Genomic DNA, 25,431 nt, shown 5'->3' on the forward strand with positions numbered 1-25,431 from the left:
TGGTCACCCCCTCCATTCCCCCACACCTGGTCTCACCTCCAATCGTCTCCACCGCTCACGTTCCGCGCCTGCCTAATCAAACAGCCAACCCACCCAATGCTACTAACCCCCGTGCACACAAAGTCTGCCAAAGCTTCAATGCAGGCAAATGCACAAGGCAACGCTGCTGGTACCTCCACGACTTGTGTGCTCTGCGTACAAATCTTGCAATAAAAAAAATGATGTTTTGTCAATGTTTTGCACCTGTTCTCTGAATTATCTAAATTCCCTCTTAACCGGTTTCACGAACGGCTTCAATCCCGGCATCGAGACCCCCTCTTCCTGCCCCAATCTCCAGTCGCTGCACTTGCAGACCCGAGACGGTCGATCTCCTGATCAAAAAAGAGATTGACAATAAATTTTTGATCAGCCCCTTTGCCGCTCCCCCATTCACCGTTTTCCGCGTCAGCCCCATCGGCGTCGCCACGCAAAAATTCTTGGGGAAAAACGCCTCATATTCGACCTCTCGTCCCCCCACAGCTCCCTTTTTCCAAGCATTAATAGTCTCATTTCGCTCATGGAATTTTCTCTACATTATCATGACATAGATCAAGCCACACACTGATCAAAAAGATCGGAAGCAGAGCCTGGCTGGTCAAAGTCGACATCACTTAAGCATTTAAAGTAATGCCCATTCACCCAGACTTTTGGCATCTCTTCTGCATTCGTTGGCGAGAGGAATTATTTTTTCTGTCCACCTCACCTTCAGATGCAGAAACAGGCCGAAAATTTTTGACATATTGTCAGAGGCAATCTGTTGGATTCTCTCTAACAACTATGCAATTCCTTACCTCATCCATTTATTTGATGATTTATTATTTCTTAATCATGTCGTCTCCCGACTCAATCCCAGCCGAACATCTTCTGAGAGCAGAAGTTTTCGCGAAGCTCGGCATTCCACTCGCTCGAGAGAAAACTGCAAGACCCAGTACGTCCATCAAATTTCTAGGCATCAGGCTAGATTCGCCCAATTTCCAGGCTTCTCTGCCAAAGGAAAAGATTGAGAGCATCATTTGGTCACTCCCACTCTCATAGACACCCCTCGCTGTTCAAAATGCAAGCTGTTATCTATTCTCGGCCACCTGAATTTCGCGATGCGCATCTTCCCGCAAGGTTGACCGTTCATTTTGCATCTCCTCTCCCTCGCATCTTCCACTCATTACTAGAGGATCTAATATACCTAACTAACGCATGCTGCAATGAGCTCAGCTTATGGATAAAATTCCTCAATCAATGGAATATCCTGTCTTTTTTCTACAACGACATGGTCTCTCTCCCCGTCTACATCCGCCAATTTACCACCATCGCTCCTTCCATCCATTTCAGGGGATTTTACGAAGGCCGCTGGTTCACTTTTACCTGGCCTCCCCAGCTTTTAAAATTACCACAGTCTCTTGCATCATCAGCATTATTCGAGCTGTACCCGCTAGTCGCAGCGTCAGACCTGTGGGGGAAAAAATGGTCCTCTTCCAGCATCATTGTCCATTGCAACAACGAAGCAACGGTGCATTGCATCAACAAAGGTCGCTCCCATTCACCCGCCTAAATGCCCCTCCTCAGACGCCTTATATGGATCTCGGCTTGCGATCAGTTCATTCTAACGGCCAAACATATACCTGGGTCAAAAAACCAGATTGCTGACGCTCTCTTTTTGCATTCCAGAAATTCAGAATGTTAGCGCCGGAAGCAGACCCCCAGTCCCTCCTTATTTGGAGCTGATCTTCAAATGAACCTCCCTCTAAAAACCCTGCTAGATGCCTCTCTCAACTCCATCATCAAAGCCGTCTCCCCCAGGACCCTCCAATCCTACCTGACTGCATGGAGGAAACTCAAAAGATTAAACCACATTTACAACCTCCCCTTCCCCTATTTTTCTCTCCTTATCATCACTTCCTTCTTTTCATTCCTCAACACCGTCAAAAACCTCCAAGCCAGCTCAATCAAAGGCTACCTGAGCGGAGTGCAATTTTTCCACAAGCTCATTTTTAACGCAACCCTCCCCAGACATAGCAGCTCCCAAACAGCCATGCTCATCAAAGGCATTCAGGGAGCCCAACCCAGATGCAAGGCAACCCATAACTCTAGACGTGTTGTCAAAATGCATTTCCAGTCTCCAATATCAGAGGATATCACTCCAAGCACACGGCACGCACACTTGACACCATGTTCATCCTGGTGTTCTTCGGCTTTCTGAGATGCTCAGAGATCTCAACCACGTCCAGTTTCAATCCCTCAGTTCACCCCACCATCTCCGACCTGTCAGTGATGGATTCTGAAACAATTTCATGCTTCATTAAGCAAAGCAAGACAGATCAGGCCAGGAGTGGCCACTTCATCTACATATTCAATCTCCAGTCCCCAATACAACCATACCAAACCCTCTTAGCCTACCTCCGCTTCAGAAGACCACAGGCCAAATCTTATTCTGATCCCCTGTTCGTCGACGACTCGAACCGCCCTGCCTCACGCTTCTGGTTCCAAAAGCATCTCAAATCTGTTTTGCTTCAATCTGGTATCCCGCAGATCACTTTTCCAGCCACTTTACATTTAGGGGAGAGTGTTCCGGGTTCATTATGAACTGGCGAGCTTGGAGCCCGCTCTCGGACAGCACGCCAAAATAAGCATATTCTTTCCTCTCCTGCAAATGCTATTATCTGCATAGGTGAACTCGTGAAATGATGTTTCATTAACAAAGTTCGGGAGGAGCCGAAGCATATAATCAAGCCCAGCTGATTCGCATCAGCAATCACGGCTTCTAACTTGTCAACTCAAGCGAGCCATCCTATAAACCAGTGGTTCCCAACCTTTTTTCCTTGGGGCCCCCCCACGTACATATATGACAATCGGAGCCCCCCCCAACCCTCATATATGTGTGTGTGTGTGTGTGTATACACACATAATTGCTACTCAAACACACATATATAGATAGTAAATATAAATAAATTAAATGAAATAATTCAATAATAAATTAAATGAAATGGTTAAATATGAGTAATATAAAAGATTTTAATTACATTTTTACTTGAATACTCAAATACATTTTCAGGTGATTTTTCAGGTTGGTGGTTTCATGCTGTCGTTTACCAATTTTCACCACAGAACACATTCTGGCTGAGACTTGTCTTGTCCTTCAATAAATCCTAAATTTACGTAGGTTTTGTCATAGCTTCTAAACTTTTTCCTTTATTTCTGACGAAGAATCACCGCATTTACGTTTCTCTGCTATTTTTCCTTTTGATTTTTATTTTAACACGAACTTTGACGCCTGCCAGAGGACGTTTCTCATGTGAGTCTCATAGCGAGAACAGCCAATGACAGTGCTTCTGGCTACCGCGAAGCCCCGTGTGAATGCCGATGGAGCCGGAAAATTTGAAATAATTATTTTATACAAGATATAACTATTTTTGACTGCATTATCTTGGCATTGTAAGGACATGATTTTTTTTAAAACATACAAAAATATTTTTATTTAAAATGATTAGTGGAACATTTATGCTGCTATACCTCAAAGCATGTCAGCTCCCGCGCCCCTCATGTGAACTCTGGCGCCCCCCAGGTTGGGAACCACTGCTATAAACAAGGCAGCTGTTCTTACTTGCATCATCTCTACGGTAATCAGCATCCCTCCACCACCTTCCCTCCTTCCCTGAACCTGCTTTTATAGCAGGATTCCGGGGGGTGAGTTCTGGGTTCGGGCCGATTCCGAGGTCAGCGTTCCGAGGTCAGCGCACTCTCCTCGTTAAGGGGAGAGTGTTCTGGGTTTGTTAGGAACCGGCGAGCTTGGATGCTCCCCGGACAGCATGCCAAATAAGTATATTCTTTCCTCTCCTGCAAACGCTATTATCTGCATAGGTGAACTAGTGAAAAAAAACTAATGACATTGACAGTATTCAGGTAACGGGTAGGTTTCCACATTTAAAAGAAATTTAAATTTTATACTTTATTAATGTCTAATCAGGTATGATTAATAAAAAGGTGCTTAGACATCATGCCTTCTCTTTCTTTTAGTGAACCATGCAACGAAATGGACATTTTTAAGCTGTTAGAGTAATGAGATTTTTAAGTTCTTATTTTGTAAAAAGTAACATAATGTGTTACATGACAGACCTTGTTTTTAATGCCCTAAAATGGCAATCTGTTGATGCAAGTATCTTTTTAAAAAATCATGTTTGACATCTTGAAATCTGATATTTCATGAGAATCACCCAGCACCAGTTTGGGCAGGACCTTTTTTTGTTCCAACATGACAATGCCCCTGTGCACAAAGCAAGATTGATTCTGACTGGTGTGGAAGAACATAAAGTCCAGATCTGAACCCAGCTGAACACCTCTGAGGTGAACACTTATCACCCGAACTCATCAATGACTTTCATACTGGAGTACAATCAGCCCCGGCTCCACAGTGGGCTTTGCCCACCCTATCAGAAGTTTTGCTTACCCTGCCTCCCCCCAGAGTCGTTGAGAGATAGGATCCGTGAACCGCTGTCGTTGTGAAATAACTGTTCCATTGCAGTGAACAGAGTCGGCGCGACTCTCTCGCCCGCTTCACTCCCGCACCGCACACGTAAGCAGCGCATATTTTTTTCGGCGCACACGTTAACAGATGAGAGCATTCATACTGCAAGCGTAAGCAGCGCGTGCTTGTGGAGCGGAAGCGGCGCGTAAACAGCAGTGCAGCGATCATTTTGGCGCAGAGTCTGTTTTTGCTGCGCTGCTCACGCTCAATTAAAGTGACAGTGCACTCTTTACAGTCAAAATACAGATGGGTTGACAGGAAAAATTAACAATTTTACCTTTAAAGCCTGTAAGTGGTGTCTAATGTGTTTTAACAGTGAAATGAAGTGACCTATTTGTCAGATATGGTGACCCATACCCGAAATGTGACCTCTGCATTTAACGCATCCAGAGAGTATTGAACACACGCACAGCAAGTCGTGAACACACTTACACCCAGAGCAGTGGGCAGCTATCACTGCAGCGCCCAGGGAGCAAGTAGGGTTAAGGTGCCTTGCTCAAGGGCACATCAGTCGTTACCCGCCGACCCTGAGAATCGAACCGGCAACCTTCTGGTCACGAGTCCGACTCTCTAACCCAGTGGTCACCAACCCTGCTCCTGGAGATCGACTGTCCTGAAGATTTCAGCTCTAACTCCAATCAAACACACCTGAAATATCTAATCAAGGTGTTCAGGTTTGCTTGATAATGACAGACAGGTGTGCTGAAGCAGGGTTGGAGCTGCAGTCTGCAGGACGGTCGATCTCCAGGAACAGGGTTGGTGACCACTGCTCTAACCATTAGGCCATGACTGCCATGACTTCCTAAAACACTTTTGTCAGGAGTTTTTTTGGCCAAACCACAAAAGCACATTTAAAGGATTTATAATTCTACAAGTATCTGAAATGTTATGCTTATATTTCATATGAAAGAGGGGAAAACGATCGCATTGCGCTGACAGTAAACTGTCTAAACCCCACTGTCATCATTATGAAAAAAAACAGATAAAACTACATACACATCATGTTAAGCTTATATTGCTGATGTGTGAGAGAAAAGCTATCGCATCACAAGTCAATCACTCTCTACTATGGTGAGTAAACCCTTTGACTTAAATCATCTCCTTCAAAGCACGATGGCTTTTTATTTATAACTTGTACTACGTGAATCTAAAAGAGCATGAATCAGGCGGATCAAACAAATCAAAGTTATAAAATCTACACAAAATAAGCTTTTTGATGAAGTTCTGGAAGATATTTTGCTCATTGATGTATTTAAAATAACGTAATTCGAAATTGCATTGTAGTACGTGCCCAGGTGCCCAGGTGCACGCTGCATACGCTGCCGGTGTGAAAGGACAATGGACGCGCTGCCAATGCTCTCCTTACGCGCTGCTCCCGCTCCGCATACGCTCATTCACTTTGCTACCTTTGAGGTTAATGGACGTGCAGAACGAAGCAATATAACGGCAGTTAAAACAAATTAACTTTTTTAGTATTTGCGAACTTTATTACAATACTTTAGTCTAAACGAACTCCAGAATGAAATTCTTGTTGCCAGACCAATGCTGTCTAAAAAGCTTCCAACTGATGCTGAATGTTCTGCTGTTTGCAAACTCTTTCAGTAATACAAAAATGCATTTGCAAGCCTTCATACATTGTATGATTCTGCAATGGTCATGGGTGTCTCTACTGCTTCATGTGAGAGCTCATTCTCTTCTCTGGCAAGAATTTTGACACCATTCCGCCAAACAATGCTTCATGAGATGAAAAAAAACCTTTGTGATGGAATTCTCTAAAATGAGCAGAAAGTTAATGTTGTGAATATCATTGTGATATAAATAGCTCTTTTTTATGTTTTCATCAAATCTAAAGTTACAAAATTGATCTGTTGTGGGGTAAAAAAAAATATATAAAAAATTGTAAAAAAATGTTTAAATATATATATATATATATATATAAGAATGTAAAAATATAAATGTTATACAATATTAATACTAGACGTAAGAATAATTCAAAAAGCTATATAGTTATTTTGTAAATAGTTTATGTATAGTAGTTTTGGGCAAAAAAAATCCTCCGCCCACCTGGAAAATCACTTGGCAGACCTTTCTCATATCTGGAGCCGGGCCTGAGCACAGGCATCTCACAACAGAAAAAGACCTTTCAAAACTGTTGCAACTAAGACGGAAACAGTTCTTTAGTATGGTATTGTATTGATTATTGATTGGAATAACTGGAATAGATAAACATGGGGGTCTCAAATGTTTTGTCCATGAAGCTATTAAAGCCATAAAGTCCATTTACCTATTATGAAATGGATTTTATCTAGAGTAAAATGCGCAAATTTTGACTTGCCTCTCTCTCTCTTTCATGGAGGCTTACAGAAGCAGCTCATAAAACATCTCGATTGAGGTGAACTGCCTGACTGTTCACGTGTGCTGTGATACAAGGGACATCCATGAATATAATCAAACCCCAAGCGTCCTTTCTCATTAGATGGTAGTGGATAATAATGTCTTGATGTGCTCATCAATAATTGTCATGCAATTAAAATATTGCCATGCGTTTCATCGACTTCCCAACAACACCCCTCAAAATCCAACAGAAGCAAACGTCTTGGTTATTCATGTAACCTCAGTTCCCTGATGGAGTGAATGAGACGTTGTGTCAAGCCGACAGATGGGGTTCGTCCTTGAGAACCAATCGCTTCCGACTTCTTAGAAAAGGCCAATGAAATTGGCAAATGAAATTTGCATGCCGGACTCCGCCCCCGGATATCCGGGTATAAAAGAAAGACGGCGTGCCTCATTCATTCACCTTTGTTCTGAGGAGCCTGAGACCTCTCACGACTGCTGCAGTGGGTAGCACGTGTTGTGGCAAGAAGGATACAACGTCTCGTTCCCTCCATCAGGGAACTGAGGTTACATCCGTAACCAAGATGTTCCCTTTCTGTCGGTCTCTCAACGTTGTGTTGAGCCGACAGATGGGATTCCTATGGAAAACGCCACAACACTGTGCCCTGTCACAATCTCTAGTGAAGCGACGGTGACTGGCCTGGGCGTGTCAGCCGTGAGTGCTACCGCGAAATTGTAACCTACCAGTGTGTAGGTAGGGGGTCACAGAGCTTTTCTTGAAAAGTGGGAAGGCCCCTGCCTTCGGCCTCACAGGCGTCGACCTTGTTTCTGTAACAGCGAGAAGCCGCCCGGTACCGTAAAGCCACTGGGTAAGCGTTACTTCCTCAATGGGGGATGCGCTACAGAGACAACTTCCTACCGCAGGGAGGAGTTTAGTGGAGATACCAACATGGTCTCACCGTTAGGGGAGAACTCATGAGAGGAATGTGCGGACTGAAGGAGTTAACCGCAAGGTGGAGGTCCACCTAGGGAAGGTCATGGGTTACCAAGATGGGATCCAATCATGAGGATACATCAGACGGAACCGCCCTGCTGGGGGGTTACAACGTCCGCTAGGTCCGGTTAGAGCTATGTTGTGGATAACTCAGTTGGTACCCGGCCTAAGGGGTAGGGCTGCTCTGCCCAGCCCGCCCGCAGGAAGTGCTTTCTTAGTGATGGATGGAGTGCCTGTGCCTGTCTCAGGGTAGCGTGAGAATCACCGGGCCCGAGTTCTAGGCAATTTGTGGACAAGGAGAATGCTTGTAGGTCTGCTACCCTCTTGAGCACCATCCCGAGAGCCGTCTTCATCGTGAGGTAAGAAAGAGCGGCATCTCCGAGGGGCTCCAGGACTGCATCAAGGTCGCAAGAGGGTACGGAGCGCGGGTGAGGCGGTAGTATGGAGCGAAAATTGTGCCTAAACTTAACAAAGAAATCCAGCGTTTTGCAAACAAACCCAACCTTGTTTGCAAAAGAAACTAAACTCTGAAACAAACAGAAAGCGTTTTACAAATACATAATGCAATTCGAGAGAAAATGCAAAGGTGTAACATATAAATGTACTGTGTTTAAGTCTCACCTTAAACCGTGCAGATTTTCTCACAAATGTGACGTCCAGATTTTCTCACAAATGTGACCGTGCAGATTTTCTCACAAATGTGATCGTCCAGATTTTCTCACAAATGTGACCGTGCAGATTTTCTCACAAATGTGACCGTACAGATTTTCTCAGTTATGCAACTTCTCCCAAAACAGCAGATAGTTCAATTGTTTGACTTAGATTTATATTACTGTTTTTTTGTGCTGGTTTATTTTATTGCAAAAATTGCCCAAATAGCTTGAAATAGCCAAAAAAATAGCAGCATTCATTTTAAACCTAAATAGGCTAATGGCAACCAAACAAAGCCGACGACTGACTGAAACAACTGCCACGACGATTTATTTGCTTTTCCATCTTTTATAGCCTAGAAAGCTCTCTACTTTAATGCCATAGTGTTTAGACATAATGTTAAATACTTTTTATCTATGAGTTGTTATGTATAAAAGTCAAACATATGTATCAGTGCAACTTTCATGCAGAAAAATCACTAAAAACCGAGTCACATCTCAGAAAGAGCGCAAAATACTATACTGAAATCTTACAAAAAATTGACATATAAAAATATAAATAAATATAAATCAGGCCCGGTTCCTGCCAGGTGCAGAAGTGTGGACTAGCAGATATCCTGGGTGGGGATATACCCCAACCACACAGACAGTATAGCTGCAGACAAAATTAAGAGTCCATTTAAAAAGTATTTTCCTCTTTTTCTGATAAGAATGTGATTTGGTAAAATGATCATTTTTGTTTATTTCTGTGAACTTTTGACAACATTTCTCCCAAATTTCATATAATTTATTTTTATTTATTTGGAGAAAATGAACTGGTGAAAGCAGGTGAAAACAGAAAAGATGATCTGCATTTTTAAAACAGAAACACAGCAAAAACAAGTTCATATTTAGTTTTAAGCAACACAAAACTAAGAAAACGTTAGAAAACGTAAAAAAATGTTTTATGAAATAACCCAGATTTTTTTTAATTAGTTTGTTATCGTGCTCAGTCACTCTTGAGGTTTGCTTTTGTTGGAATTCAACAAACACTGCAGTATATGACTGCAATACATGCAGGATTTAAATGATTTATTTTTATATAAATATAAAAAACAGACAACATTTCATTGATGTTTTACACCTTAAATAAAGCGGTTATGTAAACTGGACATAAATAGAAGCCTACAAAATAAAGTGGGCTAAGAACATTCTCCATTCACTGAACGATCACTGATTTCTGTTTAATTTCTTTTAATGAATTGAATGAATTAATCTGATTACACTGCACAATGAACTTTACATCGTGTCTGCTGTTTTTTATGTGGTATCGTGAGCGCGCATCGCGCCTAAACTGAACTATTTTGCACATTGTTTCGCTACCACCTGCAGTGTGAATTGGGGTGTTTGAGATGGAGAGAAACAGATTTATTTCTGAAGCGGGAGCTTCGGAAGAGGGAGCTTTCAGTCATTACTGAAAGTCAATAGGTTAAAATCTAGCCTATATATTGCAAGCAAATAATAGCTGTTTGTTAACAGCACAAAATAAGACCGCAAAAACGAAGAAATGAATCTGATTTTACTGCACAATTAATTTGACATGCTTAATTTTACATATGTGCAGTGCGTCTAAAATTCCTTTGCACAGTATTTTGCTTCCACCTGTAGCATGTAGCATGCTTCTCTGTTACAAACTAAAGCCAGAGCAGTGAAGTGAAGAGTGACGTTGCTTTCAGCCAATAGAAAATACAACAATTTTTGGTGTTATTTTTTGATTCTCATTGGGTGGGCAAGACAGATGTTTAGGGGGATTCAGCCCACCCCTGCCCATGCCTAGAGCTGGCCCTGATATAAACACAAAATTATGTCAAAATTCCCTTATAAGAAAATATCCTTGAAAAAGTAGTTTGTTTTGTGAACGTAAACAGTTGGGAAACAAGAACGAGAGAATGAGATGGGGTGGAAGGGGTGACAACATTGCAAATGCATCCAGTTTGTTGTACGTTATTTGTATATTAAAACCAATGCATAATTCATTATTTATTATTAAGAACAGCAACTGATTATTATTAACAGTTTCAATAAATTTCATGAGACTAACTGAATGAAACTTGATGAATGAAATTAATTCAGTTTCTGGCACTGGCAAGGGTGGCACGCAAGGAAATGTTCATGGCTTCTTCCTATAGAAACTAATTCCCAATAGCACCACCTGCTGTTGCACATGCATTTGTGAGAAAGTCTGCACGATCACATTTGTGAGAAAATCTGGACGATCACATTTGTGAGAAAATCAAGCTGAGAGAATCTCATAAAAAGGTGAGACTTAAACACAGTACATTTATATGTTACACCTTTGCATTTTCTCTCAAATTGCATTATGTATTTGTAAAACGCTTTCTGTTTGTTTCAGAGTTTAGTTTCTTTTGCAAAAAAGGTTGCGTTTGTTTGCAAAAAAGCTGGATTTGTTTGTTAAGTTTAGGCACAATTTTTGCTCCATACGGTAGCCTTCCCGCGCACCTTAGGAACCAGATGATCAGGTTGTGCTGTCCTAGAGACTTACCAGCAACTGGGTCGTGATGAGCGGCAATAGCGGCTACATACACGTTCAGTGTGGAAGGGGAGAGATTACTCTCGAGTCTCTAGAAGCACAGCACGTTCCCGATCGAACAACTCCGCTGGTCTTCTCTTCGAGAAGAGCACCAGGATGAGAAGAGGCATCATTTACAGGCGTATAGCCGCCTAGTGGCCAGGGCCCTAGCCTGAGTGATGGTCTTAACCGCCACAGGGGGTATGCCACTCAGGATCTCCTCGTCCCCGTCCCGTCCCTGGTCTGGCCTGGGATGCCATAACGTGCCCTTCCCCTGGGAAAGCAGGTCCTTCGTCACGGGAATAAGCCAGGGGGGAGCTGTCATCAAGAGCAATAGCTCCGAGAACCAAGTCCGGTTGGGCCAGTATAGCGCAAATAGTACACTTGATGCTCCTCTTCCCTGACCTTGCACAGGGTCTGTGCAATGAGCCTCACTAGGGGGTAGGCATACTTCCGCTTGTCCTATGGCCAGCTGTGCGCTAGAGCATCCATGCCGAGGGGGGCCTCGGACGGGAAGTACCTTAGCTGGCAATGGGTAGTGTCCAGGGAGGCGAACAGGTCTACCTGAGCCCGCCCGAACTGTACCCAATGAGCTGGACTGTGCGGGGATGGAGTCGCCGCTCTCCGCGAGTCATCAACTGACGAGAGAGCGCATCGGCTGTCTGGTTCAGGTCGCCTGGGATATGTGTGGCTCGCAGGGATCTGCTCACCTGTGGACTCCACAGGAGGATGCGTCGGGCGAGTCGTGTTAGCTGCCATGAGCGAACGCCACCCTGGTGGTTGATATACGCTATGGCAGTTGTGCTGTCCGACCGGACCAGCATGTGCTTGTCCTGCACGAGCGGTTGTAGCCCCTTCAGTGCGGGTAGCACATCCAACAATTCTAGGCAGTTGATATGCCTGCGCAGGCGGGGGCCCGTCCATCGCCCTGACACTGCCTGCCCATTGCACATGGCACCCCAACCCTGCAGGGAGGCACTGTCTTCACCACGACTCACCTCGTGACCTGCCAGAGAGGGACCCCCGTCCGTAGAAAGGTCATTGAAGACCAAGGGGTTACGGTGCGTCGGCAGAGAGGCGTAATCACCATTTGCCTGCTGCCGTTGTGCCACGCTTTCCAGAGAACTCTACTCTGTAGCCAGTGTTGGAGCGGTCTCGTGTGCATCAACCCGAGGGGTATCAACACCGCCAATGATGCCATTTGCCCAGTAGCCTCTGAATTTCAGGGGGACCGCTGACTGCTTGAAATATTCCAGGCAGTTCATCACTGACTGAGCGCGTTTAGTAGTCAGTAGCGCTGTAATGGAGACAGAGTTGAGTTCCATACCAAGAAAGAGGATGCTCTGCACAGGGGAGAGCTTGCACTTTTCTCGGTTGACCTGTGGTCCCAATCGATCTAGGTGCCGAAGCACTAGGTCCCTGTATGTACATAACAGAACTCGCGAGTGTGTCAAAATGAGCCAGTCGTCGAGATGGTTTAGTATCCGCACACCTCTCTCCCTGAGGGGAGTGAGGGCGGCTTCCACGAACTTCGTGAAGACTCGTGGGGACAGGGACAGACCGAAAGGGAGGACTCTGTACTAATATGCCCGACCCTCGAAAGCGAACCGTAGGAACGGGCGATGATGAGGGAGAATCGAGACATGAAAGTAAGCGTCCTTCAGGTCGATTGCCATGAAACAATCTTGTCATCTGATAGATGCCAGGATGCACTTCTGCGTGAGCATCCTGTACGGCATCTTGAGTAGGTGCCTGTTCAGGGTACGCAGATCTAGCGACCCCCTTTTTGGGGACGATGAAGTACCGGCTGTAAAACCCTCGCTTCCTCTCCAGAGGGGTGGCGACCTCGGCCCGAAGCACGGGAGCATCCTTGCCTCTGACTGAGGTTGAAAGGATGCCCCGAAACTTGGGCGGGTGTCTGGGGAGTTGGACCACATAGCCGAGACGGATCGTATCCCGTAGTTACCGTGACGGTTTGGGAAGCTCTTGTCAGGCTCCCAGGGACCGACAGGGAGGCTAGGGGTACGTTCTGCTTCATCGACCTCCCGGGGGGTTTTTCGATGGCTGGCAGTGCGGATCCCTCTCCGTGGGGGGGACCCCGGAGAGGAGATCGGCTCTGTTGTTTTACCTGCCTGGCGATGATGTAGCACAACGCACCATCGATTGAGAGTGCTTAGGCTGATGATTATCCTCGACATTGGGTCTCGCCATGACGCAACGTTGAGTTGCCGAACACCGTCATGTAGAGGGTGAGAGCTGCTGTGATAAACACCCAGAGAGAGAGAAAACTCGTAGAAGTGGGCTGTTGGGACGGGGCAGGAACCCTGGGGTCTTCCCATGAGGTCCGCTTCGGCTTCCGCCACGGCTGATGACGGGGTGGTGGTCTCCTCTTCGATGTCTTCTTCCGGGGGGCCGCCTGAGTGGGGGTGCCGAAACTGAAAGGCGTCGAAGAGGACCAGGGCTGCTGGGAAGCAGACGGTGCACCGGATCTCGACGGCCAGAGGGCGGCCGAATCGCGGCGGGGGAGGATATGCTTGATATCCTCTGTTTGCTTCTTTACTGTCGAGAACTGCGGCTCCACAGTATCACCAAACAGTCCACTCTTGCGAGATGGGTGCGTCGAGAAAGGTGTTACTCATCTGTGCAAGGTTCAGCCAGAGTTGTCTCTCCTGGACCACAAGTGTGGACATCGCCTATCCCAGGTCCCGCGCGTTCACCTTGGTCGCCCGTAGAGCGAGGTCGGTGACGGCGCGGAGTTCCTGCATGAACGCTGGGTCGGTCTTACCCTCGTGGAGCTCTCTCAATGCCTTGGCCTGCAGGATGGCCATAGCGTGGAGAGAGGGGACAGCTTGGCCCGCAGCAGAGTAAGCTCTCGACAACTAAGATGCTGAAAAAACCTACATGCTTTGGATGGGAGTCTAGGTCGAGCCCTTGGGGGACATCGACGAATCCTCTAGCTGCCCCACCATCGAGGGAAGAAGGGCGATGGAACTAGTTGACATGCACGCACCGAAAGGGGGCATTCCAGGTCGTACTAAGTTCCTCATGCACTTCCGGGAAAACATGGCACTGGGGGCGAGTGCGGCTTGGAGCTGCTCTCAAACCCGAGGTATCATGTATCCAGCCGCGAGCGTTGGGAGAGGCAGTGCGGTGCACTGCAACCCAATGCCGGCGGCCCGGGAAAGCATGGCTGACATTTCGACGTCTGCTTCTTCCTGGGCTCGACCCCCCGAGGGAGGGAGCTCCGAGGAATCGTCGGAGTCAGATGCCAGTAAGTCACCCTCCGATGCTGCAACGGACATCTCATCATCACGCACCGTTTCCAAATACGTGGTTGAGGAACAAGACGGTGGGACCATCTCATGGGGAATGGTCAGATGAGCGAGACGAGGTGCGAACGGTCTGCGAGCCGTTGGCTGACGGATTAGCGCTCACAGTAATCCTCATATCAACGTAGCAACTTTCAGTAACGTTTAAGACTGATTCTTAAGTTCTGATTTAAGTGTTGTAAATTAAAGCCACAATATGGAATATTTTGACCGCTAGATGGTGCACTTTCGAAACAACATCAAAAGGCGAAGCTAAATGACGTTATGTAGGAGAGTGGAATTATGGGACATGTCGTTTTCACCATCCAGAGGCGTATGGAGATCGCCCATCATGTTCATGGATGAGGTAATGAATGAATTTTATTTTATGTCATCGTAATGAATTAGCTTGCAAGAAACGTGGAATGTAATGCTACGTCAGCCCGCGACTGATATTGGACTTTGTTATTTGATTTGGTAGTGTAAAGCTACACAGTTTTACCTTAAAACAGTCATACAGTCGTCGTTTAAAAAGTAAATTTGAACGAACCCACAGTATTTACAAGTAACGTTACTGGCTACATATTTTTGTGCGACATATACTGTATTTCAAAGGGTAACTGCATTCATAACTATTCAACTAATCTGTGCATGAGTATTTCGTGTACATTAAAAAAAAATTGCTTACCTGTCTATTAAAACACATGCGAGAGCAGAGTCTCTGTCGAGTCCAAGTTGGTCACGAAGCTCTCTCCATTTAGAAAATGCCACGCTGATATTAATCCTTGTTTTATTTCTTCGTTTGTCCATAAGCCTGCTTGCCTCATTTGTCCTACGTTTACACCTTTTTTGGTTTCCTTTACATGCCAAAGAGTAATCGGGATGCATAGTAACAGGACAACAGATGCTGCATCCCAGATGCTGTATAACCACTTCCGCATTTGCGTGTTGCTGTAATTTCTACAACCGGAAACTGAGGGTAGTGCAGAGCAGCGGATATTAAGTCACTGATATGCGACAAATACAAGGGAGACAAGGGACGGGCCATTATTTTAAATAGGAATTTCTCTGGATTTGCACATTCTTGGGAACATTTGGCATAATGTAAGTACACAACTGCATGAAATACTGTATATCACACTGTGAAAGTGATTTTTGGATATTTCATAACAAAATTCTTCCATATTGTGGCTTTAAGGACTATAATGATTTAAACACAAAATGGCCCCCCTTGACATCTGAATCAGCCAATAGGGAGCCTGCAAAGGTTAAGACATTACTTAAAGGCAGAGTAGATAATTTGGAAAATGCTAACGTTTGCCTGTTAGTAGTGCAATCATATGATCCCTCCCTCTCGCGAATCACCATCCAAAGCCACGCCTCCTCCAAAACACATGAGTGCGCACACAGACCAGAAGCTGTTGGATCGGTTCCAGTGAAGTCATGTCACATTCACCGGTGAGAAAACATTACAGTACAAAGTGAATTACATTACTACAATAACGAACATCTCCAGGTACCTGCTCTCTGTCCGCCATTGTCCCGCTGCCTGCATATCGCACTGATGACGCATGATGTCTGCATGAACAGGGTGCGCAGTGGGATGCAAAATACGCTGACTGAAAATGTACACATGACATATGTAGCGAGGAAGGCGGGACGAGAGCCGTGGGGCAGGAAGGCGGGGCCGGTGGCGTGAGTGATAATGAGTATCAGCTGTACGCGCACCGGTCCCGCATGCCTCACGGGGAGCTAGGGAGCATATGAGGACGAGCGACGGGACTGCCGACGAGAGAGGACCGGGCCCGGAAATGTTAAGTTTTATTTATGTTTGTGTGGCCTGCAGTCGACCGTGAGGTGGCTGCCGGCCTTTTACTTCCGTGTTTTTGTTTGTTTATTTTTGATTAAAGTTTATTGTTTAAATGTTCGCCGGTTCCCGCCTCCTTCCTTCTCTACATTGAACTTTGTTACAACGTATCATTGCCCTCGGACCGAGGGCAGTAATTGGTCTAACGTTTTTTGACCCTACGCCTTTCACAGAAGATATATAATTATAAAAATACCAATGTTTCGCTGGATGTTAAGAGACTTCCAACTAACATGAAAAAAAAAACTTTTCTAGACAGGCTTGCCTTCTCAGCCTTTAATTCAGAAATTACATTATATTCTTATTTATTAATGTATATATACAGCTGCAATCCATAACTTATTTGGGTAAAATAAACCAAAATGTTATTATTGGGAAAGTACATAAAAATCAGTGTTGAAAACTGCCTGCCAACCTTCCCCTGATTTTCAACGGTAAGTAAATAAATTACCTGCAATTTCATTTTCAAACGGAGATGCAAAAGCTAAAAATTGCAGTTTCAAAAATAAAATTTCGAGATTTGTCAGGTCTCTCGCAGCCAGTGACATCACCACCGACAGTCTATCTAGTAATTTATGAATTGATCAGCAGAATCGGGATCAGAATCAATTAGTACCCGACCCTATTCGCTCAGGGGGGTGACCTGTCATGACCTCATCCTGATCAGCCTGGCTTGTATTGTTGAGGTTTATTTTTTACATGGTCTGCCACCCGTGTTCATGTTTTTTGTCAGCTATGTGCTGACGACGATCAGTTTGCCTTCCCTGGAGCTTTCGCTCACCTGCCCCCATCTCGCCTGCTGCCGCCTGGTCTTTAATTCTGCTGCTCTGGGCCTGTCTTCTGGATTCCAAGCCTGCTAGCTCTTAGGCCTTTCCCACCAAGGCTGCTGACATCTTTTGCTGGTCTAACAGGCGTGTGCTTATAGTTTGGACTGAGTTTTTTTTTACACCAATAATTAATAACTGCTCTGGCGTTAACAGAGATTGCCCAACTTGATGTTTGTCCATTTCCACATTTTCTTCTGTTTCTGTGTTGTAATCAGAGGTGGACGAAGTACACAACTTCCTTACTTGAGTGAAAGTACAGATACTACTAGTCAAATATTACTCCACTACAAGTAAAAGTTGTAAAGACAGATTCTTACTTAAGTAAAAGTACAGAAGTACGTGCTTTTCAAAGTACTCAAGTATTAAAAGTAAATTTCCTTTATGTCAGTTGTGCATTGTTTTATTGTCGTATACCTTATGCCCCTGAAGCAACCTACTGAATACACTGAGTAGCTCACAGTATCAGTTGTATTAACACTTACATTTAGTCATTTAGCAGACGCTTTTATCCAAAGCGACTTACAGATGAGGGAAACAATGGAAGCAATTGGAACAACATAAGGACAACAAAAAGCATAAGTGCAACAAAAGAAAATTGGTCTCACATAGCCTATCACAGTTTACAGAGTAGTGTTGTCACGGTACCAAAATTTCAGTAGTCGGTACCAATACCAGTAAAATTCCACGGTTCTCGGTACCAATTTCGGTACCAAAGCAAAACACCAGTACATGCTAATTGAAACAATTTTTTAAATAAATCTCATTGTTAATATAAATGTATAGAAAGCAATGCCATTTTGTATACATGAAGTATAAGTTAATTGTTGCTGAAACTGTTGTGTGCTCTCTGCTGATGCTGATGAACATCCTCCTCAGTCTGCTGCTNCACTGCAGCAGTCGTGAGAGGTCTCAGGCTCCTCAGAACAAAGGTGAATGAATGAGGCACGCCGTCTCCCTTTTATACCCGGATATCCGGGGACGGAGTCCGGCATGCAAATTTCATTCGCCAATTTCATTGGCCTTTTCTAAGTAGTCGGAAGCGATTGGTTCTCAAGGACGAACCCCATCTGTCGGCTCGACACAACGTCTCGTTCCCTCCATCAGGGAACTGAGGTTACATCTGTAACCAAGACGTTTTCTAGCACATAGATTTCAGATATGCCTATATAAAATAGGTACTGTAAACCCCATCCTGTCCTCCCATTTATTTTACCCCATTACAGTTATAAAAGCATTAAATGGTTAATAAGGACAATTGACTGGATTAGCATTGGCACTAACAAATTAACACGCAAACAGGGACGTTTATTTTAACGTAACCTTTAAATTTAACATATGCTACAACATTCATAATGCAAACGCGAACAGAATTTGAAACTTACTTGAACTTGTTAACTTAAATCCGGATGTTTCCTCGTTTCACCACAAAACTCTGTTTGTTTTCTTCGTGATATGACTTTAATCTGAAGTATTTCTGTGCGCATCTCTTGTGGATCGGAGCCGCACTTATCCGCTCATCACGTTTTATTGCGTCTATAAAAAGTTTCCGACTGACAACCTGTCAGACAGAGCATCAGTACCCGGTTGACCTGGTACATCGGTGGTACCGGGTCTTATGAAAATTAGGTACTGACAACTTTTTTATTTTTAGGTACCGACTTGGACCCGAGGTACCGGTACTTTTGACAACACTAGTACAGAGCTAAGTATTAAAGGAGTAGTTCACTTCAAAATTTGCCCCCATTGGCTTTCCATAGTCATTTTTATTCCTACTATGGAAAGTCAATGGGGGCAAAATTTGCAGTGAGCAACTCCTTTAAGAGCTTTATATGTTTAGCACATATATGTTTAGTTTAGATATAATCCATTTAGCCTAATTATCCTCATTATCCACCTAGTCCTATATGTATTAATGAGCAGTGTTTTTTTTTTATTTTGTATATTCCTTTTACCAGTTTTAGCAGCAATTTATCAGTAAGTAGTAAGGTTCTTGTAAATAGTCAAGTGTAGAAGCCATGTGTTTGTTGGATTTATTACCATTTGTATTTCCATAATTTAACTACAAACATAAACTATAGCTGGTATAATGAAACTATGGTATTTTTAGTTGCTGTGGTTTTACTAAAGATTATTAATTGGAGTATGACTATATATATATATATATATATATATATTGGAGTATGGACTATATATAGAAAATGGTCAATTTGAGGATACTGTGGTTTTACTGCAAATACCATCCCTGCTGAAAGAACAATGAATTTTTTAATTAGAATGAGATTTTTTCATTAAATTCCTCTTTGTAGTGTGTTTTGGGTTTTATTCAAATAGGATTTACCATTCCATCAATAGAATCCATCACATACAAGTAGACAACAAGTATCCATAGTACAATTCCTATTATAACCATTAAATCCATTACATTTTATGTTGTATTTTGCGCAGGGTTCTATTGTTTTTATTTCAACAGGAATACTTCAACTATAGTTACTTCAGTAAAAACATCATTCATTTTCCAAATCGCTTTAAATGATATAGCAGCAGATCAGAAGTTAACACGCACTCTTAGCTCAAGGTGTATGTGATGCTTATTTACCGTTTAGCCGTTATGCCGATCATTTTCATGACAATGTTTCTACGATCTTTGACTGATCGTAACCCACAGATGATTACACCACACTTTAACATGTGCCCTTTTCGTCTTTTATTGTTCTATTTGCCTTTTTAGAGCGCTATCAACGGTGTAGCAGCGCCTACGTTTACATTAGTTTAGCGGGGAAGATCCCAGAGTTGCCAGATTTGCGTTAAAAAAATCTGCCAAATGGCCATTCAAAGCTTGCCGGAAAACCGCGAGCTTAGAAAAACTGAAATACTTGGCAACAGTAAAAGGTCCTGGCAGATCGCAAGCCAGATAAATTGCGCACACAGGAAACCCTGCTGCATAGAAACCATTTTCTACTTTTGGACCTTTTTATAAATGTAGTGGAGTAAAAAGTACGATATTTGTCTTTCAAATGTAGTGAAGTTAAAGTACAAGTACTCAGAAAAAATAATACTCAAGTAAAGTACAGATACTCAAAAAGTGTACTTAAGTACAGTACTCAGGTAAATTTACTTCGTTACTGTCCACCTCTGGTTGTAATGGTACCAGTTTTTTGCGTTTGTTACTGCAGCACTATTGTACTAAAAGCATATGTATGTTATTCAAATATTCCTTCCCAATTCTGACATGCATAATAATAGAATTATACACTACCAATAATAATTTGTTCTGTTTAGATACCGCCTAGCACCAGCGTATCATTTTCCTATCCCTTTTGAGGATGTGTATGGTGTGGTAAAGTACTTCCTTGATGTTGACGTTCTGAGGAGCTACCATATCAATCCAGAACGAATCGCTGTGTCGGGGGACAGTGCAGGAGGCAACCTTGCAGCTGCTGTGGCCCAGCAGGTAAGGGAATGTACAGGAGAACTGTATAATGTTAGGAATATCAAATACAATAAATCAATGTTGCTTAATATGTGGTGAGTTGAATGTCTAGTTGTATATTTATGTTGTATAATTGTAATCAGTTGCAGCAGGACTCAAGGAACAATGTCCACCTGAAGGTCCAGGCTTTAATCTATCCTGTCCTGCAAGCTCTAGACCTTAACACCCCCTCCTATCAGCAGAACCAGCATATGCCTATATTATCCCGCACACTGATGATTCGGTTTTGGAGCGAGTACTTCACCAGCGATAAGTCATTTTTCCGTGCCATGATGACAAACACACACAATAATCCGGAATCAGCTGCTCTGCTTAAATTTGTGAACTGGAGTTCATACTTACCGGATTCGTTCCGACAGACTTACAATTACAGTGCCCCACCTGTGGCCATCGGAAAAAATCCAGTACACTCTTTTGCTTCGTACCGTTGGCTCATAGATCCAAGGGCATCGCCACTGCTGGTGCCTGACACAACTTTGCGGTTACTGCCTAAGACGTATGTGCTGACATGCGAGTATGACGTACTGCGGGACGACGGCTTAATGTATGTCATGCGCCTGCGTAATGCTGGAGTTGATGTGACACATGAACATTACCCCGGTGGATTTCATGGTGCACTTATGTTCACTGTGTGGCCCTCAGACTTTGAGATTGGACGTAGGATGATAGACAACTACGTTACATGGCTTAAGCAAAATTTATAACATGTCGAATGCAACAGTGCTTTATGCATCAGTTTCGTTTGACTGGTTCAGATGACATTATTTATTTAGTTTTATTTTTTTGCTCTGTAGTTTACAGTGCACCACTTTTTTATATTTTAAAATGGCACACTTTTTATTGTATTTGATGGTCTATCATGGCATAAACATTCCTGGCCACATCTGGTTTTAAGGAACACTGGTCTTAACTGTTTCACACGGTCAAGTATTACATTTTACATTACATTTTACAACTATGTATATGTTTATGATGAATTTATCTGAATTTAATTCTATATTGCTGGCTGTTTTACCTTCCTGAAGGTTTGATATGCAGTAAACTGTCAGCCGAGTCGCTGCCTCTCTTCAAATATATCAACTATACAACGAGTTTAACTTGGTGTTTTGAAATGTAGGCTTAGTAAACAAAATAAAAGCAAATGTGTCATACTAATATAAATGTTTAAATGCACTGATCAACATGAAGTCATTTGGGATAATCTTTTTATAACATTACTCGTGTAGTAGTCATGGACCAACTGCATTTGTGACCTTGTCGATGGAAAGAATATCCCACAATAAAACAATGTGACATTATGCTAAATTGTTTGTTTTTTTACTCTTTTCTGGGGTAGTAAGCATGCTGTGGCTGACATTAAATTTTCAAGGAAATGTATACTTTTTTTGTAGCCTACATATTATTACAGTTTTTCTCTATTGCTTAAACATATTTCTTGAAATTATGCCTCGTATTCTCAAAACAGTAAACACAAATCCATAACATCTCACCCAATTCCCCAAACATCCTATTTTCGGGTCAAAATGAAGCTCTCTTCTCAAAACCATTCAAACTTGCTGAAAAACCAAGCTTTTCCCGCAGACATGACACACAAGCCCTCAAAATCACCCACACTGCAACATAGTCTTAGACACTGGTGAGATCAATTCAAAACACTGTTACTAAAACCTCTTAGTGGGATTCGAGAATAATTTGACAGCTTAGTGTGTATTAGAATATACAAAATAAAAGAGTGCAGATCAAAGTGCAAGAATGAGCTTTAGCATAAAATACAAATAAAACATTACACTACTGTAAAGTAGATGAAGATGATCTTACAAGACAATAGAAGTTCAAAAACCAAAGAACAATATAAACTGGTCATGCAACACAATACGGTACACAACTGCACAAATAACATTTACATTCAGGCATTTAGCAGATGCTTTTATCCAAAGCGACTTACAGAGAAGATAAAGGAAACAATACAGTGAAGCGATTTGTCAATAGGAGGCAATGTAAAAAATATGGCATCCTCTGCACCTTTGGCCCAATTTTGTAAAAGTATTCCATATTTTCTGCAAAAATTGTGCTACAGTTTACTGGATACAGAATAGAGAAATTTCTCTCATATAAAGTGTGTACTGTAATTATACTGTATGTTTACAGTAAGTAGTGTAAAGCCCAGTAGATGATTCTAGGATGAGCTCCTATTGATATTATCCTGAGATTCTGATTGGTGTGTCATCAGTTTTGCAACAGAATGTTTACTGATGGACAAATGTGTGCTATTTGAGTTTACATATTGACACTTCAGTTCATTATATTGTGTGTTTGTGTTTTCTGAATGAGAACATGGTTAAACCTTTGCAAATTGAGGCTGTTTGTGTTTGGGGTTTGTACAAGTTTGTGTATTGTTCTGAGAATGTGTTTATAGTTGTCAGAAAATGGTGAGTTGTTTCATGAATTGTGTGTTAGCAATCGAGAAAAACTGTAAGACTTAAGAATGGTGATTACAATAATGACATGAGCCTAAATATGCTTTAAACATTTGTTTGATATTATTTTTGCATTTACAAACCCAAAGCTTTGTGTGTGGATTGGTGAATATAACATGCAGCATAATGGTATGTGACCACCTTTTGTAGCTAAAATAAAGAAACCTCTTTTTCATAACCCACTCTTTGCACAAGGGTAACAAAAGTAATTAAATACTGGAATAAATTAACATTTAAGTACATAATATTTTGCAGAATTTGTCTCAACAAACTAACTAATCTCACAATTTAACATTTACGTACAACATAGAACTATGTTTTTTTTTAATTCAGTACTCCCATATGTTAATAAACACCTATTAAAAAGTTAAATTCCTTTGGTGTGCAGAGAAATCCTCTAGGTTGATTTTGCAGCATTTTCTGCATATTTGACCTCTTTCAAAAGTCATTGATAACCCAAAAGCCCCGACACAAATTATGACAGATAGAATGAGACATGTTTGACTTATCAACATATCGCAGTTATGTCCTATATGAGCAAAAACACAAGAGTTTGTCTGACAAGTTAAACATGCAAGAATAATGACAAAAAGAAAATAAAGAATACATTTTATGAAAAACATACCTAGCCTGTCTATTATATGAAAACATCTGTATGTTGTTTTGATATTGCAGCGGAAGATACTTGACATGAACAAGTCTGGCAACACTGCAAGCAAAGAATGAAAGTGGGAGCAGCAGGAGGTTTTCATTACCAACATTTTTCTGATATGAGTGAAATTCCACAGGCATTATAGGCCTTTCTCAGAATGGGAAAGCAGACAAAAACAAGTTGGATAGGAAAGTGTACATTGATTCTAACTGATATTAGAGGCTCAGTGGCACATAACACTACACATAAAGAAGTGCAATATGTGTATGTGATCTCCTAAAACAACAAATATCCCTATACTGACTTATCTTCATGCTGTACATTACAAAGATCACATGCAGCACAACAAACTAGGATGTAAAAATCCAGGTTGTACAGGCAAAATCTTGAGACTGACATAAAGACTCATGGCCTCTGGAGCAGCACAATCTAGACGGGGACTCGAGACAAACATGGAAGAAGAGGAAGAGTTTGTGACAGATAACTTCTTTGAAGCCTTAAACAATTAAAGCTCACTAAAGTGATGGGTTATACCTGCCTTGCAGATGACCACCCTAAAATGTAGACAGCTTCTGATGGAAGTGGCCAGTCAACGGTCTTCTTGGACTTACCCATGCATATCATTGTCTTTCATCATGACACAGTATCTTGAATTATTGTGCGCAGTGGTCGAAAAAATTCAAGGGGGATGGTGTGGTCAAATATTTTGTGGTGTTGGGGGAGTGTATGTCCCTTAGCTAACCTTGCACAACAATTACAAATGATATTTAATTTAATAAATATAAAGAGTTATTCAAACTATTATTTAACACAATTTGAGCCATCGAAATACAATACATGCAATACAGAGAAAAATATATAAATAGCATATATTATAACAAATTAAAAGAACCGTTTTCTATTTGAAAACGTTTTAATAATGTAATTTATTACCTTGATGACAAATAGTCATGTTCAGCATCATTACTACATTTAGTATGCCATGTCACAGAAACTCAAATGACCAGTAAATGTTGGACATATATGTTTTGTCCATCCTTATAACGATCACATCCGAGGCAGTAAATGCATTTAATCATTATGTGTATTATTGCATCAGACATATAAATAGACCAAGTATAAAGCATACTACATTATAAAATGCTGAAAGTCACCGTGCAATTAAAAATGATAATACTAATTTTCTTACACAGCATTGCAGTGATTATTATACATGATTTATCCATGCGCATCATTATTTTTGTAATTTTGTAAATTAATTGTAAATTAATTTGCACTTAATCAAAAACACAAAGCTCCTCTCCCCTCTAAACAACAACTCTTCTCTTCATGACGTACTGCCTGAAAAAAGGAAGAACTATACCGACTGTCCAATGGATACCGGTGGTGTATCAAGGCCTACTTACAACGATCCAATAAATTAGGGGAAGGGAAAATGAAGTCCCTCCCTAAATTTTTTCAGAAGCTGTTTCACACAGATGTACGTCACGATACAGATAAGAAGACAATTTCAACTTCCATTTCATGGTGATTACTTTAATGCCCCAGTGCAATGCATTACGTTTTTATAAACTTACAGCAAATAATGTTTACATTAACATTTATCCATTTGGCAGACGCTTTTATCTAAAGCGACTTACAAGTAGGAGAGCATATAAACATTTTGTCAACATGCTAAACAGTACCGTTAGTTTACAAGTAATGTGCA

At 42.2% G+C, this 25,431-nt stretch overlaps 1 protein-coding gene across 1 annotated transcript; it reads left to right on the forward strand.

The window, feature by feature from the left end:
- Window positions 1-867: 867 nt before the first annotated feature.
- LOC130565166 (arylacetamide deacetylase-like) lies at window positions 868-21,945 on the forward strand. Its single transcript, XM_057351749.1, has 4 exons — window positions 868-967; window positions 2,150-2,297; window positions 20,378-20,555; window positions 20,678-21,945. The coding sequence occupies exons 1-4, from the start codon at window positions 868-870 to the stop codon at window positions 21,296-21,298; spliced, it is 1,047 nt and encodes a 348-aa protein (XP_057207732.1). The 3' UTR covers window positions 21,299-21,945.
- The last annotated feature ends 3,486 nt before the right edge of the window (window positions 21,946-25,431 follow it).

This window comes from Triplophysa rosa, linkage group LG14 (genome assembly GCF_024868665.1).
Source record: "Triplophysa rosa linkage group LG14, Trosa_1v2, whole genome shotgun sequence".
NCBI classification, from domain to species: Eukaryota; Metazoa; Chordata; class Actinopteri; order Cypriniformes; family Nemacheilidae; genus Triplophysa; species Triplophysa rosa.

Excerpts from the sequence above, each read along its gene's own strand:
- LOC130565166 (XM_057351749.1), top strand. The coding sequence starts at position 868 with ATGTCGTCTCCCGACTCAATCCCAGCCGAACATCTTCTGAGAGCAGAA. Across the intron at positions 968-2,149 it reads AGAGAAAACTGCAAGACCCA|TCTCCAATATCAGAGGATAT; the intron begins GTACGTCCATCA and ends ATGCATTTCCAG. Across the intron at positions 2,298-20,377 it reads CACCCCACCATCTCCGACCT|GTTTAGATACCGCCTAGCAC; the intron begins GTCAGTGATGGA and ends ATAATTTGTTCT.